Genomic DNA, 20,709 nt, shown 5'->3' with positions numbered 1-20,709 from the left:
ACACGCCAGAAGGAAGCAGCAGAGCCGCATTAAACCGCTACATTACACTAAACTAGCATCCATTAATAACATTGCCATACACCACCAGCTTTCAAGTGACCCATTCAGCAATGGGTGGCCAACAATGGTCCTGGAGAGCCGCAGGGTCTTCTGGTTTTTGTTCCACCTGAGTTCTCAGTTACTTAATTGAACCAATTATTTTCTTAAATGGTCAACACTAACATTTTTTCCAGGTCTTTAGCCATTCATGATTTAAAGATACCCAGAAAACCTTCAGGATTGCGGCTCTCCAGGATTCGGGCTGGTGACCACAGCACTAGATGGAGTTGTAAAGAATCCACGGCTGCTGGATGGCTTTATTTTTTTTAGCTAATGCATAGCAGCTTGAAGAAACCCAAAGGGCAGCGTACCGACCAGCTGCAACTTTTATTGTTTTGACAGGAAGTGTGTGTGATATTGTGATGTCAAGAGGATGTTGATAGCAGAGGTAATAACCAGCTTTGGTATACAAACTTTACAAACATTCCACAATTTGTGATGCTTACCAGAGTGATATGAGAAGTTAAACTCATAAATATGGGTTTAAGTAGCCATACCGATATGCAAATGACATTTTCAGATTAGTATTTTAAATACAATACTGAAGCTGACCTCCCCCAGATTCCAGCAGCCCCCCCCCCCAAAAAAAAAACGGTAAGGTAAATTTGCTGTGTCTGCTGAAAGAAAACTGATGTGTATTGCTTGGTGTGTCAATACCTGCATGCCATAAAATCTGAGCCACATAAACGTTATGCTTGGGTCGGGCTTGTTGTGAAAATGACTTGTTCACGGTCAAGCTATCACAATGCACAGGCTGTGTGTTTTTGGTAATATCTCAGATGGGGTTTTGGTACTACAGTTTTAGAACAGGCTATTAAAGAAAGAGACTAGCAGTGCTACAGACCAGAATGGAGAGTCATGTAAGGCCATTTTTAGAACCAATTCATCCTTTGAAAGCAATTAATTTGCTGAACTTGAGATGTCATTTATAATTTAATAGCTGAAAAGGAATATTCACAAATTGCTGTTAATTAGTATGCATTAAAGACTTTCAGACAAGACATACCCTGTGATGAACTGTAAGGTCTGACACCCTGCACTGACCACAAAGATCTGTGTCAGCTGTCTCTTGCATGAATCAGTAATAGCCAGCGAGCTGACTGGAAGTGCAACACAATCAGCCGCTGTCATTGAACAGAGTATTAGCTTGAAAGGAATTTAAAGATGAAGCCCTCATAAATGGTGTATTTTTCAATAAAAATACATATTATTGTATTCATTTTGAAATGTGTCATGTTTTCCAAAGATTGTGTTTTAAATGTGTTTAATAAATAAATAAATACATACATACATACATACATACATACATACATACATACATAATTAAAAAAGAATCCCTGTTCAATGAATACATTTTGTTAGGGGGCAACTAAAGAAGAATCTATAGAGAAATAAAAAGGAGCAATTAGGCAATGAAAAGGGATTTGTTCACCCCACAAATCTAGCAGAAACTAAGTGTAGGGATGTCATGGCCCAATTAGCATATTCCATGATAATACTTCCATTGCATTTAATAGCAGCTTGATCCATTCCATATACCGTATTACTATAAGCTTAATTCGCACACCATGTGCAGCATAAGTAACACATTCTAATTTGAGCTCATAAAAAACAGAAAAGGTTCAAGCATAAATTAATATTCCTGTATTTTGATAAGCTACTGACATAAATATAGTGTGGCCTATATTAAACATCATAATCAACAAGTTTAAGAGTTGGGAGTGTTGATATATTCATTTAGCGAGCACTGGGTCATAATAAACATTACAAATGTTGTGGGCTTCAATACAGTAGTTAGCCAAAGTTTCGTTCTAGAATTCTAGAATTCTGACAGATTTGTAACTGTTTGATGTAACAATGATCTTGCTACTATATACAATTCATGGTGTCCTCTATACACAATTATACTGTACTATATGATCAAAAAGATACATGCTGTATATGTGAAGCTTTGGTGAAAGCTGGTCACATCAAGCTGTTTCATCCATTGTTTTCTCGGGCAGCATGTTGACAGTAGTTTTACACGGGACAAGATTTTTTTTTTTTTCTCTCTCTTTATTGATGGACAGCTGAAAGATGCACACCAGTCGTGAAAGCCATGATAAGTATCTTGGAAGCTTTCAACGCGTCCTACATTCTTATAGCTGCTTAAATTGATTTAGGCACTAAATTGGGTCAGTTTCATTATCAGTCATATCAATATTTCATTTGTACTCAGGGCCTGACAAGAAGATTGCAGCTTTACTAATTGAGTTTTGCTTAACCCCCGAGGCTGAGAATTTACCAGACCGCCTTTCTGTGGTCCACTAGCAAGGTCTGTGAAACCACTGACTGTCATGTCTTGAAGAGCTTTAGACAATCCAGGACCCTCCTAGTCTGAATGTTCTGGGCTTTGGGCCAATAGATGAGCCCCTCTTTAATGTGTGGGAAAGTAACAGTTACTATTTAAGAAGTGTTATACATGCAGGAATTACTGTAGACCTATATAGTAGAAATATATGGATAGATATCTCAATATATACAGTACAGCAGCTACAGATGGTGTCTAGAGGTAATGGACTCAGTTTGTTTGCCTATACAAACAAGGTAATGTGTTAATGTTGGAGACAAATATTTACCAAGATCGTGGGACGTTCTATATCCCTAACTGTGGTGAGGCATTGCGGCTCAACGGAAACAGTATATAAGTGGGCGGCTCAGAAAGACAGAACTTCAAAAACAATCTTCTCATTCTAATGTAAGACTTCAAGTTGCTGAACACTTTTGGCTTGTTCCTTCTTCAGTGTTAATTTATGACTCATCCTTGACTTCAAAGCGCTCAGTCCGAATGCAAAGGTAAAACCGAAAAGAAACCAAGTGAAGTAAGCAACCCCTTTTTAAACCAGTGCTTCTTCACTGTACACTGCCTTGTGTGCTCTCCTGAAACCTGTGTACTCAGCAACAGGACAATGTAGCCCTCATGTTCAGCTAACAGTCAAACCCTGGGAGCATCTGAAAGAGATAATCTTGCCCCCACCCTCCACCTCCTTAAGCAGCACCACAGTCAGCTCTGCCAGCTGTTGAAAACAGTTTACAGAAAAAAACTGGTTTTATTCTATATTGGAACAACTCATAAAACGTGGAATAGAAATTGATTGTTGTTTTTTTTTTTTTTTTTTTTTAAAAAGATATTTCCTGCTGAAGTCTGTTTCTTGTATCTTTAGGTGGCCTTTGTGCTTCTGTTGTGCTGCCATTTTGATGTGTTAAGTCATAATGGGTATTTGCTTGTCTTTTGGAGATGCTGCCATACAATCTCGCAGAAAGGGAATAAGTAGAGCCTCTTGTTATTGGCTGTCAATTCGCTTCTTCCTCTGGTTCTTTATCTTTGTTTGAATGGCCTTTGCTTTTGTAGTTCATAAACACAATTCTGCAAAGCCACGCTTTTTTTTCTCACCCCTATGTTTTCAAATCGGGGCAGTTAATGTGTTTAAATGTCCTGTTGGATTATTTCTTTTGCATCCAAACTTTCCCCCATTTCGTTTCAACTCAAATATAACAGAAAGAAACATTTACAGCAGGTGTCACTTGTGTATTCTGGTGTGTGATAAATGCTCACTTCTAATGTAGTCACGCTGTATAGACGCTGGTCAGGAGCAGAAGTGCTCCAGGCTCACACTTTACTGCTAAACACTTTGTTGCAGGGCAGCGGGTAAATTCCACTGGTTGGCGTTAATGTGCTCATGTTGTATTATTGTTCATATTGTTGTGCTCCCATTTAAAAATGTATATCCACAGTAAGGTAATAATTACTGTACCTGCACGGGAGGAGGAGCTGTGTTGGTTATAAGTGGAATTTACAGGGAAGACAACAAGCTGGGAGGGGGATGGACAGCTATTGAAAGAGCATTTTCAGTATTTCCAGGCCGGGGTTCTGTGTAATAGAGATGTAACCATGAATACAGCAGTACAGCAGAGATTGAGTTAACTCAACAGCTGCACTTCACTACAGAAGGTTGCTGTTTTAAGGTTCATTATGTATGCCCATCCCTAATCAGGTAATTAAGGCAGCTTGAGCCTGGCTATTTATTTATTAATTTGCAGTAGCTATTCTTTATTGCGTACCTGGCATTACCTTGGCAGAAGTACGAAGCAGGAGAATTTAAAGATTTACTTCAGTATACAAACAGACAGAACATAAAATGCAGGGATTAAATATAGCTTATCAATACAAATTGACGATTGCCTCTGTGTTTTGCCTGCATGTTTAACACAAGATCAATCTCCAATGGTGAGACAAGTTCGGTTCAATTTGCTGTTTACATCTCCTGCTGTCTGCGCTTGCTGTTTACTGGGCTTTTAATGATTGTCTCGTACTTTCAGGCCTTTCACTTCACTCACTTATCAAGGAAGGGATCCCAGTCGTTTGATCTTAACGAAACTCCATGTATTTATTCATTTTATAACAAGTCAGCAATATGAAACCATATCGGAAAGCATAGCAGTTTACAGTGGCAGCAACAGCAAAATGCTGAAAAAGGGCTAGGTTCCAATAAAGGGACGATACTGCTCATTAGGATTCCTGCTGGAAACACCATCATGAATGCATTATAATAATTTAGTGTAGACACTGGGGGCTGTACTGATGAAACAATCATAGACCAATGTGAAATCAGTTTGCCGGTGTATCAGAAACCAATGGTGTTGGCCAGCGATAGTGAAAGTCTGTACATACCCCATTCCCAATCTAACATCTCTCATCTTGCCAGCCTGCAGGCATAATAAAAGTTATTTGCAAGAAGAGTTCTGTATTTAGTGAGGGATTTCTGCTGTTGGTAACTACTGTGTGCCATGAGGCAGTGAGTGTTGGTTAAATAAAAGGTCTGGTTAAATAAAACAGGAACGGACACGGAAAGCTGCCCAGAGTCGGACCGTTTTTTATAAAAGGAGAATGTCCCTGCGGCTCTTTAATTTGTTCAATGTTGTTTTCTGTCTTCGGCAAATACACCCTGTTGTCAGTTTTTACTAAACAGATTTGTGGGATTCAGGAATGGTTTCCACCAAACAGGAGGCCTTGCTGGCCTCACTCCGACTGACTCACAGGAAGGTGGCGTGAGGGGACAACCAGGTACACTACAGTACTGAAAACATATCTATAGCAGTGTAAAACACTGCATGAGAGCAGTTGTACAAAGACAAAGTACGTTATTTTTATATATGTGATCTATTTACTATTTGGGGACAGGTACAGTAAACTATTTAAACTGTTTTCAATCTCCACATTTTTTTCGTTGCATTGTGAAATTGTTGCGAATAAAAAAGTGATTGGCATGTACTTTGAAATACCTTTAGTTAACATGTGGTGGTGGTGTATTTTTAATGCTATTAAAAAGGAATGCTTTATATAAATGTAAAAAAATGTCCATGTGATACCTGAGGAATGCTCAGAGGAATGTTTCGCGTTCATAAAATATATTTTCATGTCTGGCTTTTACCTTTGAAAAGTGCTGCTGGGAGAAAGGATGTTTAAAGCTGCTTCCTTGCTTAAGAGTTTTACTACAGAAAGGTCAGGCCCCACTCTAAGTTAATGGATGCTTGACCTTCCTGAGTTTTGCTCAGGTAGCTTTATGTATTTGTATTTGGCAGGGGGTCTCCTGGGTTGCTAGCAGCCTTTTCTTCTGTTGCATACACTTCAAAATAAAAGTGGCTCCCTGTCAGCCTTTGCCACTCCTCAATCCTTAATTAAGGCTAGGAAAGAAAAAAATATATACAGCAACCACCTGAAAATAAAATAAAAATCAAAGCAATCTAAGGACAATTAAATGCTAAATCGTTCCATGCTTTCAAAATTCCTGGCCCTTTTATTTACAGCCTGAAAACCAGTAAAAAAAAAAACCTTAATGAAAGCATAGGCTTTATTACTTCAGTGACATTCAACGCATTACATCCGGTTAGAAAATTAACCTAGGCAGTTACCTCCCACTCATAAGTGGCAGCATAATGTAAATTAGAATCAGCTGCTTATAGGTGCTCTGATCCATGCAGGTTCAGCGGACCACCACAGACACTCCCTCCCGCCTTTCCGTGATTGATTAACAGCCCTAGTACTGCCATCGCACAGATACTGAGGTGCTGCTGAGGTCTAAGAGCTTCTGTGTATGCCCGCTTCATTAAGCCCGATCCCCGAATGTCAGTTAATTTATTTCATGGATTGAATGTCTCATTATAACGCTGATGCGTCTAAGGGTTGTCCTAGGAACTGTCTGAGGCTAAGGCTCTCTGTCTCTCCAGGCTACAAAATGAAAGTAATCCATTTCAAGACTGCTTTATTTTATGATAATCTGAAAGATATTTGCCTGCATTGTGTTGCTGGTACAGCAATTCTTTTAGCTTTTCTGAGATTAAAGTAGGGATGATTTGTCCTATACAGTATATGTCTGTGTGTGTGTGTATGTATGTATGTATGTATGTATATAATATATATATATATATATATATAATGGGCATTATATGATGAGGTTATATTTCCTCTCATTTTTATAGTACACACTAAAACCTATTATTTATATATTTTACTTACATGCCCTTTTCAAACATACCTTTGTTTCTCTTCATCATAAAACTAAAAACATCGTGGTGAACATGGGCATTTCTGTTGTCATGTACAGTTCTTGTGGGAACTGCTGTATCAGCAGTGTGTTCTTGTTTCAAGCTTTATTGATCACTATGAAGTATGAGGGCCCTCCTCATGATGACTTCTCTGTTTACTTGGACCCCAGGCCATCCTGTCAACTGCATATTAACCAACCAAACCAGCTGTTGCCCCTAAAGACTGACCTGATTAACTAGCCATTGAGGCCCTTCTCATGATGTGTGTTGTTATAAAAAAAAAAAAACTGCAATTTGAGACCTATACATTTGTTATGCACTCAAAGTTTAATAATGATACCATTAGCTTTGTAGAATTTAAGTTGAATCATTATGGAGTAAGGGACATGATTATGTAGGTATTGACAAGTAATCTTTAAATAACTATGCAATGTATTAGCTAGCGAGCAAGTAAAATAAATACGCCTATAGTAAAAGAAGTAATTGCTGGAAGGAGATTAAATGAATTATGGTAAATAAGGTAGGTCTGCAGGAGATAGATTCATTTCCTGTAGCAGGTCTCGTGGTGAGAGCTTAAGGCTTGAAATCTCTGCTCAAGGTATTCAGTTTTTTAGTGTATAACAAGTAGTATAGTGAATCTTCGGTGATGTGAGAATAAAGTAAAGTTCAACTCCAGGTAGTTTTTGCCCATCGTTTCTAGTGCTGTCACATTTGGTGGTAACAACTTCCCCTAGATGTCAATGTTACAAAACCACCTGATAGTTTAGCACAGCTGTTGTTGGCTGCTTGGGAGAGGCCAACTAGCTGAACAGCTGCCAGGATGGTCCTTCAGGTCTGGATAAAATTCAATAAATTAAAAAGAATGAAAAACGATGGGTCTTTGTACAACAGGTTTAAATTTAACTTGCATGCCGCATTGAACTTAGAACTGGCTTTCAGTCACTGAACCTGGGCTTGATTGGAGGCAGTAGTGCCCACTAATCACCATGCCAGCTGTTTAATTTTCTTTTTAAGTAATTTTCCCTCTTCAGTAATTGTTGACCCCTGATGAAGCATGATGGAGCATGGATAATATTGTCTATCAAGCTTTACATTGCAGTAAATTACACTCCTTTTTTTCACCATTCGCTTTTGTCTCTGTGATCTGCTGTCTCCCAACATAACAGATATTTCACCCACTTGATAGCGCTCAGAGGGCTGTGACCTATTCACTAACACCTCACTTGCCAATACAGCTTGTACTAACAGCCAATCAAAGAGACGTGGCTGCCTAACACCTTATATGAATAATTTTCATTTCAATCTATCCATTTATCATATACAGGGCTAGCCTAACTGAGACATCCAGCTCCATCTGGTTTCCATCAGGGTTTGTGAGTGTGTGAAGGAGGGGTGAGGGGTGAGGGGTGGGGGGTGGGGGGTGGGGGGTGTGGGGGGGGGGGGGGGGGGGCTGGCAGGAGGTGAGATATCTTATACTCAGTTTTACAGCTGAAAATAGGCTCTGACAAAATGAGGTCAAGCCAGTCAATCAAATGAAAGGACTTCATTGGCAGTTATCCAGGTCTGGTTGAAATTCTATTACAGTTACCGATAAAAATAATAATAAATAGGCATAGATTAAATTAGTGAAACACATAACAAATTCAGATAGAATAACGTGGTGGGCGATAGTTTATGTTTGTACTGTTTAGCTGTATTTTCTCGCATGAACTTGATGATGTCAGAGGTTTAGCTTTCGTACATGAAAGGATAATTATTACAGTGAAATAAGAAATAAGAAAATTTCAATGTTTTGTATCATATAAATTTATATAGGGATGTACTGAAAATCAGGACTTGGCTTTCCAGTATAGATCCATTACTGTAAATACAATATTGTCATGTCTACAACAGGGTCCCTGCCTTAATCATTGAAGCAGGTGAAACTCCACTACACTGGATTGTCAATATAGCATGTTTTTTGTTTCACACAAGCTGGCCATTGAAATATTAAAAGTGAATCCCTTTAAATCTATACATTACTATCTTTAATAGGGTGCAAAAGAACATTTCTTTTTACTATATATATATCAATGTATTTTAACTTTTAAAAGGCAGACAGTATAGCTATATAGCAAATATTCACAATATCTAGCTGTACCCCCCCTCCCATAGTGATATGTACGTGATGGATTAAGCTGCATTGAAACCTAATTGTCAGCTGTTGTACTGCTGCATAAGTTTAAGACTGCTGTGCACATTGAGGACTGCGACATCACCTTTGCCGCCCAATTGAAAAAAAAAAACAGACCAAAGTAGTTTGGCTATTCATTGACAACCTAGATCCTAGCGAACAAAAGTCTTCATTACAAAGCTGCATTGATTACCTAATGACGACGCACTGGGCAATTATACAAACAAGCATTGTAATGAAGCTGGGCTTAGGTTTGTAGTTTCTTCTTGAGTTCTGTATTATCTCTGGCCCCTACAGGGCACTGACGTCCTGTAACTTGTAATTAAAACTGAAATAGAGGAACAAATTGGTGGTGTTCTGTCAAAGCCAGCGATCTCTAACATCAAAACGACTCAATGACCAAAGCACGTCCCTAGTTCATCAAGACTCTCCCTAGAGGCTCAGAAATTCATAATAATGTGGGATAACCTATCGCTTTCCAACTAAAAAGGTTTGATTTTTTTTTTTTTTTTTTTTCTCTCTCCTGAATATTTAGCCTGACATTTCTTATCGTAACTACAGAATGCCAAATTAATTTGTTAGCAACATTTGCTGGCAACACCCAGCTTCTGCTTAAATGTGTTCAAGACTGATTGTTCAGGGGTGCCCCACACAAGGCAGGCCTCATGGTTATTGCATTTTATAGATGAATTGTATCAGTGGCAATTGGCAAATAATGTGTATGCTTTAATCCATGGCTTGTGCTTCCATCCCACATGGCTGACTTGAACTATGGTATCAATCATTTAATTCTTGGTACGGATGACTGCAAGGTGAAGGGTACTGTTTTTCTTGATGCAGAATGGAGTTGTTACAATAACTTGAGACACCATCGGTCTTCAATACAGGTCAAATGCCTCTATCCACAAACATTTCAAGCCAATAGTGTAAACCCAGTGTCCTGTCATCCTCATTAACCTAATGAAGGGAACTGTGCATTTGTGGAGGCTTGTACTTCAGAAATAATTTAGAAAGTCAATAAAACTCTGCCTTACGAGGCATAGGATCCTTATAGCACAGGAAAACTATATTTAAACACAGTGCTTTTGGGGAGTAGTCCCTACTGTATGTCCACCAGATATTGTTGATGTATGTAGTTATGATTTGTTCTGGTTGTAACCTTCTTTTCCATTTAGCAATTTGGTAGTTATAGTGGTTAGAGGACAAGGTGCAAAGTATTGTATCATTACCATAAATTTGAGTCAGGTATAACTAGTACTACTAAATTCATATATTCACTTTTAGTCTTTTAAAATACTGTTTATTCCAACAACCCATTGGTCAAAGTCATGCTTAACCATGGCAATATGCAGGTTATTTGTGTTTACAGACACCATTCACAATATTCCCCAGTCAGTCCATCTTCACAGCTCTCTGATACTGTTCTGGAAGTGGAGATGGGGAGGAATGAGAGAGGGAGCAACTGAGCTAAAAACAGCTTCATTAGAGCTGGATGAGAGAGGAGAGAAACAACAGTTCTCCTATAGCCTTGAATTATTGCTGGGAGTCAGGGCCAGCTGACAAGTTTTCTTTTAACTCAGGTTCTGAGACAGAGGTACATTGTGCATAACTTTAATAAAAAAAAAAAAATGAAATCATGTTCTATGAAAAGGAATAGTAATGATAGTTTGTAATGTATTCCAAGGCCATGCCAACACCGCTGGCTGTAGAATATAAGCGTTACTCTTTGCAGTAAATTAAATATAATAATTCTCTCCAGTTAATGTATGTTATTGTACTGTGTTCCACAGTCCATTAAACTGTTGAGTATAAATAATGCATTAATGTAGTTTTTACCTGTAATATAACAGGTAGCTTATGATTTGGGATTGGTTCCACATTAGTTAAAAAAAACTAAAAATAACCTGATAATAAGTTAATAAGTTGAGGTGGGCAGCTGTGTGGCAACAGATCACCCATCAGACCTAGAGGCAATTAAAGATGGCATAAATACTCATTAACACAATGCATTAAATATTGCTTAAAATATCTCCACCCTGATAAAAAGTTGATTACAAAGCTTGAATAAAACTGTTTTCTGTGTGTGTGTGTGTGTGTGTGTGTGTGTGTGTGTGTGTGTGTCTCTAGAAATGGGTACATCAGATCCAATTAATGTTGCTCTATAGTACTGGAAACATCAACACCACTAGCATTCTTCAGTAAAGTGATGAGCTTTATAAAACCTTGAACAGCATTTGGTGTAGGTCCCAGGTGGCTGCAAGCCTGTGGCAGCTTATAAAGTGAACAGGGTCTCCTGCTCAAGCTGGCCTCCCACTGGGCCCGTACCTCCACAGATGCAAAGTGCCACACTTGTCAATTCCCATGTCAGCTGAAGCGACTGACTGGATGAATGTTTAGCTCCCCCACCTGCGTAACGTGGGATCCTGGAATTGGCATGTCCTCGCTGTCTGACCTTTTGCCTTTCACTGTTGCTGTTTTTCTGAAGGTGAAAGAGAATATGCTTTCCACATCGAACACTAAACGCTATATGCGCCGCATGCCTGCTCCTCTTCACTGAGGCTTTTCAATTAAGAGAGGTTGACTGATCAGCCTGAGGCTATCTATGGCCCTTGTATTGCATAACCAGGAATGAGTGGTGGGGTGATGCACTGGGAAGCAAAGCCTTTCACCTCAAAGCTACCAGTTTGAAAGATTACCTGTGCACCTCTTTATCTTTTAACATGGTTTCAACTGAGTTCCTGGTGACGGCTTCACCACTATACAAAGAAGTAAAAAGACATTGTATGTAACATACTTCATTTCTACAGCAAGCATGCAGTTAGCTCATATGTTTGATTAATTCCAGGAGAGCAATTTATCCAGGTATGTCGCTCCTCACTTTTGATCTACTTTGTACTATGGACCTTTGCGTCTAACATTGCTTCATTAGCCTTATGTTTGGTTGAAAGGTGGGTAGCCCAAATTAGTTTCTTTTGTTTTAAAAGTCTGGTGGAGAACAAAACATTTGTCACCTCCTGGGCAAGGTTACTACATGGCAGCGGGATAAGGATTTGGAAAGCTACATGTTCTACTTATTTGTTAAACAGTGGTATTAATTCCTTGGGATCGGCCCACCAGCAATTTCTACAAGTGCTAAGTGATCGCATGCATGTTTAAAGCACATAATGAAAAGTATTCTTTCTTACCAAAACATTTGAGACAAGAATGTTGAGTACCCTTGAATCTGAGTGTAGCTATTCTAAATATTGAAAACCTATTAAATAGTCGTAGTTGGTGCTGTGTATTCTTGTTTAGACCTTGTGTTTAAACCAAAACCCCTCGTTATTTAGTCATGCATCCATTGTCGCTTATGTTTTGTCGCCCTTATCTAAAAAGCTAAACTGTTTTGTCAGCTTTTTATCTGTTGTCTTAAAACAAACAATTGACAGCTGATGCAAAACCTTTTGTGCATTCACTGCAGGAGCAGTTTGTCATTGAGTCCAGAGTCCTTGCACCAAGAAACACCTCACAATAGTATTACATTATCACCAGCGCAACAGTGTTTATGGTCTCCGTTGGGGAACCTGTGTGGGGAATATCAGTTTTGTTTCTAGCTGCATAATTGTTCTTTAGCAAGTCATTTGAAATAAAGGATAGGTGTCAGAGAAAGAGAGATACTGCTTTGCTTGGAGTGAGGGACAGACGATTAACAATTACAACTTTGATAACTGATAAGAGGCATACATTGAGAGAGATGGAGATTTTACAGATGAGCAGCACCGGGAATAAGCAATCTTAATGCATTTTACAGATTTTAGACAGGATACTGTGTGTATCTTATAGAGCCAATAAACCTGTTTAAAACAAACACCGCAGGAACCATCTACATGTGGTCTCTACAAACAGGTGGTGTCTATAGAGAGGCACTCATTTGAATGTTTTTTTTTTTAAATATAACTGCAAGAAAATGAGTGCCAGTAATATATATATATATATATATATATATATATATATATATATATAGGAGACAATAGGATACAACAACCTTTAAGATAGAGATGTCAATAGGAAATGGCTAGGCAAGGTATTTTTGTGAATCTTGTTTGGAAAGCGCCCATTTTAAAATGAGGAACTGTTGTCACTGATTATACAGTCAAGGTTTGATTGATTGATTTGAAAGACAGTTTCAATTCACAGTTATGTTTCTGACAGTTCTACAAAGCGGCCTACAAGGATGAAGTTAATGAGTGCTCTTCACTGCTGCAGTCTGTGTTTGAGATCTGGGAAAAACACATTTCTCACAAGTCCTTTGTTAGGGAATCGCTGCATTAGAGAGTGGATTGTTGAAAAGCTTACCTCATGCTTTTCAACAATTGATCCCTGAAAGTATTCTTTTCAAAGTTGTCTAAAAATTATATAAATGTGAATAGACATGCTTGTTGCTGCGAATTGTAGACTGCATACAGTATACATGGTACAGCTCAGGGTGCAGAACGGAACTTTACAATAGATACTGGGACTGAGTTAGTGGTAGATTAGGTAGCACATTAGAGATGGAAATACTACAAATTACAGAAACTGCCACAATAATATGGTAACGCATAGAGGTATCCAGTACCTTTGATGTAGCAATCAGGAAATAACGTTAGAAATTGTTAGATACATGTCTGATGTAAAGTGATAAAAGCAATTTCTGCTAATGCTAGCATGTTTCCATATACAAGGGCAAACTTTCTGTTATGTAAGTTTGTTCATTATCTTACAAATAATGTATTTAATATGTTTATATATGTAATTTGTTTAGTCATTTCAGACCCTGTTACCTATACTGAAAACATTGTCTCATTTGGAATATTCGGGTTGCAGTAAATTCAACCTAATCACAAACCATGCACGAACTGAAGGCATTCTTTATTGGATTTCACAAAAGATGGTAAACTAGTTTATTAGCAGAGACATTGAAGCACTGCATTGCCTTGATTTTGGGGCTGGTGGAGTCTGGAGCTCATTCTACCGCGAATTGCCTTGCAGATACTGTATGTGTCTGCTATTCCCTACCCCCTAAAGGTTTTCAGTTGTGGGGAGCAAGTGCATCTGACTGGAAGTAATGGGCCTGTTATAATGACACTCCAATGGCTGTTAGAGCTTGCTATGGCAGGTGATACTTATTTTGTTTCTCAGAAATGAAATCTTAATCTAACAAGGGTCTTATAACTTACCAGCTTTGTTAGTTACTGCATCACCTGTTGCTAATAATGGACATGACAAGGGTAACCCAAAGGACTAAACTTCTCTCACTCAGAAAGGGACACCTGGGGCCAGTGCCTTATGATAGATTGTATTACAGTCTTACCTTTGATACATTTAATTTCTCATAGACCACTATCATTTACCCAGAGCAAATAGATCAGTTAAACATGTTTCTCTTTTATTGCAAACACAGGCATCTAGCAAATAAATCTCAATCTCCTTTTTAACCTTTGAAAGCAATGAAGCAGAGGGATGAAATATTGGCACCCCACCCCCTCCTCACCGTAAATCCAAATTGGATTTAAGGTCTGTCAGAACAAATGGCTGAATAAAATGGTGACATCTTCACATTAGAGCTGATGATTTGGTATTTCGTGTTGCACATTCACACTTTGTTTTATGAGCCAAAAAATGGGAGCGTGCTAAATGAAACCATTCTAGATGAAATAAATACTCTTTGTAACAGATTTACCAAACAGTGTTCTGAAAGGCAATGTCATAGTGGAACGGTGCTGTCTCCAGCCAGATATAAGCAGTATTTAACACATCAGGTATTTTACACGGTCAGCCAAATCCTAGAATGTCCACATATATATATATATATATATATATATATATATATATATATATATATATATATATATATTATATATATTTAAATGTATGTAGGGTTTGGAGGTGGGGGTAGGGGTAGGGAAAGCTTAGTTACAGATTCAGTTTATTATGATGTCAGAAATGCACAGTGGAACAAAAATTAGGAATCACTACAGGGATTTGCATGTGTGATCCTAATAAATGTAAATTATATTTTGAAAATGTATAGGAATCCAATCTGAGATACCAGCTTTGCACTTCTTTTCTAATAGTATTGCTATCCCACTGTGACAAATGTCTCATTTAACAGAGGTGTCCTGCAGGGAGCAGCAGCAGTTAGTAAGAGTTTCAGATTTACAGCAGCTGTGTTGTAGTAGCTATATTTTCCAAGAAAATAATTGTGTAGACAAAGGGTGAGTTTGATACCTGTTCTTGAACGCTTCCCGTAGGTCACCTTTGATACCAGATCACACATTTTCCCCTTATTACGTGAACACCTGAATACCTGGGTGGCCTTTTTGAGAAAAAAAATACAACTATTAATGTTAAAAAAAAACTAGTTACCAATAAGGTTAATATATTTAGTTGTTTGCTATTTTGTGACATTGACGATTTGAATTACCTTCAGTGTAAACTTTGGTGTAAATACCTTGATATACCTGACCCACAGTTGTGTTTCCTAATGCAGCTGGTGTAGCTGTTTGAAACCATGCAGTTTACCAATTTCCCTGACTCCAGTGACAGCTGGGAAAAACCTCACACAGCATCCTAAAGATACATCAGGCCTAATTAAAACATCTTTTGGGCTGATTCGTAAGCAGTATTTGTTTTTGGAACGGACTGATTTTCAGAATATGAAGCTGTCAGTTTGTGAGCAGCTTTAAAGTCAAAACCCTACAATTGTGCCGTCCTTGTAGACAACCCATTTAAAGATGTTCAGGTGCATGAGTCATGTAATCACACTGTAAGACGCTTGAAGCTTGTTCTAAAAAGCTTGGTTGAAAACGTTCCTCCTGCCCTGATCCAACATTGGCAAACTTTGCTGTCATCCATTTTCAAAAATTCTACTCTAAAGCGTTGAAATTGCCCCAGATTCCAATAGGAAATCTCCTTCAGCAAATAAGCAATGCTTTAGCAAGTAAGCAGCAGAAAATCAAGCTTTCCTTCTTGGTTATTCAGATCCCATTCGGATTTAGTCTCGACCGAAATACATTTTCCTCTCCTTTGATTGATCACAAATTCTGTTCTCATCCCGGCTTCTAATAATTACATATCTAAATTGCAAAACCATCACCACTACATTAATGAGCATCTTTGTTTAAAGTCTTTGAGATGACACGGATTGCATGGGCATGTTGGCTGAATGACCCTATCTCCCTAACTGAAATAGGTACTTAGAAGAATATTGTTTTAATGTGCAAGTGTCAATACTACTAAAGCTGTGCAATAATTACAAGTCTGTGCTACCTTTTCCACTGATCCCTACAGACTCTACAAGATCTTTGAAGTTCTGACATGAAAGGATTATTTGAATACTCTAGGAAAGGGTTCTTGATCCTCTCACTAATAGCTGATTATAGCCAGATTAATGACCCACAACCCTAGCCGGTAGATCAGTACTCCATATTTGGTTGTGCTTCATATTACTTTGATGACAACAGAATTGCACAGTGGTAGGTTAAGTTCCGTTTCAAGACTGATTAAATTGCTTAAAAAAATACAATACATGAAGATTTGCTTTATCGCTTGGCCACAGTGCATTGCAGCAGGTCTTATAGAATTTCACTTTGAAGCTATGATTAAGAATACTGCAGTATATTGTTTGGTTAAATATTAAGTTTTTAATCAATAAAATCAACCCTAAAAACTGTAGATTTGTCTTTGGACTTCTCCCAGCATTTGGCCAGATATACAATAGGCCAGATATACAATCTACTGTCAAAAGTTAATGTTTATGAACTCATTCTAGGCACGCACATAATCTGTATTTTGTTATTGCTTTACATCCTCATTTACAGTACAGTTTAATTCCATACTACAGTAGAAGCATTAACTGTACTCTCCATCACTCACCTCGCCTGGCTAGTATCGATTCTATACGCTGCCTGCCTTTCTCAGTGTGGTTCTCTTTCTCCTTCTCTAGTGTCTGCCCAGATCCTGAAGGCCAGTCTCGACACCATGGAGAGACAGATCCAGCGCCTGGAGAATGACATCAAAAACTTCCCCAAGAATGACGACGATCCTGATAAGTTTGTTCAAAAGATGACTATATCCTTTCTGTGGTAGTTCAGCCTCTCTCCCTAACACATGGTATTTTAGTAACAATTAAAGAGCTAAATAGTTTGTTTTTTTTTCCCAGCAACTAAATGTAGGGGACTAAGTAGTGAACATCTAAACTTTGCAGATACTGTAGAACTGTTCATGAGGTGCAAATGTCACCTTAAACATGCTGCTTCATAAGCTGATAGAAAGGGTTGTTTTGTGTTTCTTGGGCTTCCTCGTTGGTTGCTTATTCTGTATGCCTTGAGTGAAATAGTTTATATGAACAGCTCAAACCCTGCTGTAAACTTTCAAATTATTTCTTGTCATTGTATCAAATAGAAACCAAAAGTTTGGACAAATAGCATTAAAGATTACTACCAAATTCAGGGGTTCATGAAAGCTTGGTAAAACCAAGCAGATGTCTTAAAGCAGCTTTCGTGGTGGGACTTCCCATGCCTAGATCTTTTCATTGTTTTCTGTGCACAAGGTGATGTTCCTGAGCCTAAGTGTTCATAAAAGTGACTTCAAGATTTATAATATTTAAATTGCCAGCTGTCATTGTCTCAAAGGTGATCATTACAGATGGTTTCTCTTGTACTGCCTTGCTCTTCTACATGGTTAACAATTGATCATAGTTTATTATTAACAGGATTGTGTGCGTCCTGAGAGAGGTAAGTGACCACCTTCTTAAATGGGATTACCTTGACCTTCACCTCTTTGAATACATTTTAAACTCGATGTAGACAACAGTAAGACACCTACAGTGACTGCAAATATACCTTGGTGGATGTGTATGAGGGAATACTGGGACAAGTTTACGAGCTATGCGTGTTGATATAATCCATACACAGAGGATTGCTATTTAATTATTATTAACCTTTGTTTAGTCCATCAGCTTGCACATAGTTACAACATATATATGTTTTTTTATGTTTTGAAGGGAGTCACATTAAGTGGCTGAGGCACGTCAATAGTTTTCATTTGCTTGTTTTGAACTGATGATGTCGTTGAAGGGAGATACGAATTAGGTTTTTCAAACAGGTGATATAAACTGTATGTTGAGAATAAAGTAAGGTAGAAACTTGATATGGTTAATGTCAGGAATGAGGTTTGTTTGAGTTGGATTGTGGCATACAGCAAGCAGAATATGTTCAAGCTCTATACTCTATACAAGCTACAGTGGCAACAAGGGCAGGGTTAAGGTTGGGTTCTGAAGTGGCAGGACTCATATTCACATCATGAAGGAGGCACCTTCAACTAGCAGATTCATTGAGGGTTAGGTGACCCAATTGCCAAACTACACATTGACTCCCTGTGTGGCTGGGACTTTTGCTTTTGTGTGCCTTTCATTTTACCCAGCTGTAAAACTGGAAATACAGATGCACTGCTTTGGTAAATAGCTTCTTTACTTTTCTGATGTTCACTTGTACAGCACAGGCATGTATTTTAATTTCTCAGCCATTCATATAGCTTCAGTCCACAACAATTGCAAAAAATAGAAATAAAAAGAGAATTGAGAAAAAAAGAGAAATCTCCCTGTCTCTGTTCACCTGCATCCAACTGGAACACAGGCATGCAGCTGGTTTGTGGAAATGGGGGCTGTTCAGCTGTGTCAGACCTATCCATTTCCATGTACCTGTGTGGTGAATGAAATTGATATTGGGAGCAAGCTTATCTTGGTATGAGCCAGAGAAACAGTGAAAGAGCATATGGATTTTATATATTTTTTTATTGAATAGTTCTTCCATAGGTTTAAATGGTTAGATGCTGAAAACAAATTATTATTATTATTATTATTATTATTATTATTATTATTATTATTATTGTTATTGTTGGATACACTTCAAAATACAGTTCCCAATTCGCTAATATTGACATCATGCACTTACCATGCTGTGAGGATGGAACTACATGTATTTAACTAAATTCTTAATAATATAATGTTGTTTGTACATGTATTAAATGATGTAACAAAAGTGTAGGTACAATCTAAACCTTCTTCTTGTAACATTATTAGTACTATTTAATCTTGTCTATATTTAAATTGTACTTGCTCTATATATTTCACTTCAATCAGTTAATTAAACTGGTTGTGTTAGCTGTGTGTACTGGACTTAAAATCTTTAACGTTAAAGATGTAAAATCTCAGACTGAGATGAAGAACAGCCTTATACTGGATAGCCAGCTCTGCCTGCAATGCATTAGTTATTTAAATTGGATGGTGTTTTATAATGTGTTCTATGTCCTGAAGGTTCTGTGGGTATATGTATTCTCCTTAGTGTCACCCGTCCTTTATATGTCTATATTGTGTATGTGAACATAGCTGGTAGGTACGGTACATTGACAATTCAAGTGTCAGATACTGTAGGTGGATATTGGCCTTGGAAATTAATTACATTGTGCGGTAAGTTCACCAATTCTTTGTTAAACTTGGCTTTTAACATATCCTTGTAATCGGAGCTGTACCTACGGAAGGACAGGATGGGGGTATGTCTTGGTTTCCATTAGGTAAATATGTGCACTTTCCTGATAAGGGTGTATGTTGAGCAGTTAAGTAGGATTTCAAAGAACTAATGGGACTCTCGAAGGCTTTTACATGAAATATGAGCCACAGGAGACCCGTATTTCATGAATGAGTATTTCCACAAATTGCGTGCCCAATATAATCTAGCTATACTCTTTATTAAGTGACATGGCCCGTGAGGGCTTGTATTAGTTCAGGGACTGGCTCATATGGGAGTAAAGAAGTTTGGGGCCCTGGAATACCTAACTATGAGATGATGGATGAGTTGGCTTGTCTCATTCGTCTACAGCAACAATAGTAAATGCAATAATTCATTCTTTGATATTCTGCTTAACCTGTCAGTTGCCATGGGCCTGGTAACCCCTGAGGGTCTCTTTGGATTGGAAGTAGCTAACAAATAGGGGGTGGCAGGGGTGTAAAGGAGACACACCCAGTAGGGTGTCCCCAGTTTCAATCTTGCCTTGGGGATAATTGACATTTGAACTAAAAAACTCAAGCTGCCAGGATTCTAAACAGTCGCATTTATTTAGTCAATGGATTTGTATAAATATTGTAATCCAGAGGGTAATATTAAATTCAATCAAACTTAACTCGATTCTGGTTTGAAGAAGTAATTTATTAAAATTAGCATGAACAGCTACTTTATTTATAATTACCACTTTATTAAGGAGTCTACCTACAGAACGGATCCTAGAAAGGCTTCTGATGTCTTTTTTCTAACTGGAAGGAGAAAACATTCTTTAAATGGACAGTGCCAAGACTTTTTTTTGTTTCAAAGATGATTAGAGAGGGAAAAAAAACCTTCAAAAAGAATGATTCAGGTTGCCAGTGCAGGTGCTTGATTGTTTTAGAAGGAGAAAGTCTAAGGATGTCAGAGCATTAATCATTTTAACAAACATGAAGTCAGTCCTCGGGTTCACTGCTGTGTGGATAGCATAATTAAAGGTAACCCTCCCTCCCCTCCCTTTCCCTTCCCCAACAGCCCTTACTCTCAGCTGTACCAATAAATAGTGTCTACCCAGCAGAGCACTGAGAAGACAAATCTGCCAGCTGAGAATCGAAGAGAAATACAGCTGTGTGCTGTCACAGAGAGACTGCCACTGAAAGAAAGAGGAGTACTGTGTAACAATGTAGCGCTCTGTCCAGGAAAAAAAAAAAAGGTTGGTTCAGTCCGGTTAGAGTGTAGTTATTACAAAACAATCAATCAAGTTATCGATCAGTCGTTACATTCAAGGGAAAAGGA

At 38.1% G+C, this 20,709-nt stretch overlaps 1 protein-coding gene across 7 annotated transcripts in view; it reads left to right on the top strand.

Annotated features, from left to right (window-relative positions):
• The window catches only part of LOC117430578 (protein diaphanous homolog 2), a 408,548-nt gene that overhangs the window by 295,504 nt on the left and 92,335 nt on the right, over positions 1–20,709 (top strand). For all 7 annotated transcript variants that reach the window (XM_059000922.1, XM_059000925.1, XM_059000921.1 and 4 more), the window contains one exon: positions 16,824–16,948. In XM_059000922.1, the coding sequence (XP_058856905.1) occupies positions 16,824–16,948 (125 nt within the window). The remainder of the gene's footprint in view (positions 1–16,823; positions 16,949–20,709) is intronic.

The sequence above is a fragment of the Acipenser ruthenus genome, chromosome 26 (genome assembly GCF_902713425.1).
Source record: "Acipenser ruthenus chromosome 26, fAciRut3.2 maternal haplotype, whole genome shotgun sequence".
NCBI lineage: Eukaryota > Metazoa > Chordata > Actinopteri > Acipenseriformes > Acipenseridae > Acipenser > Acipenser ruthenus.
This window is presented reverse-complemented; position numbering and strand designations above follow the sequence as displayed.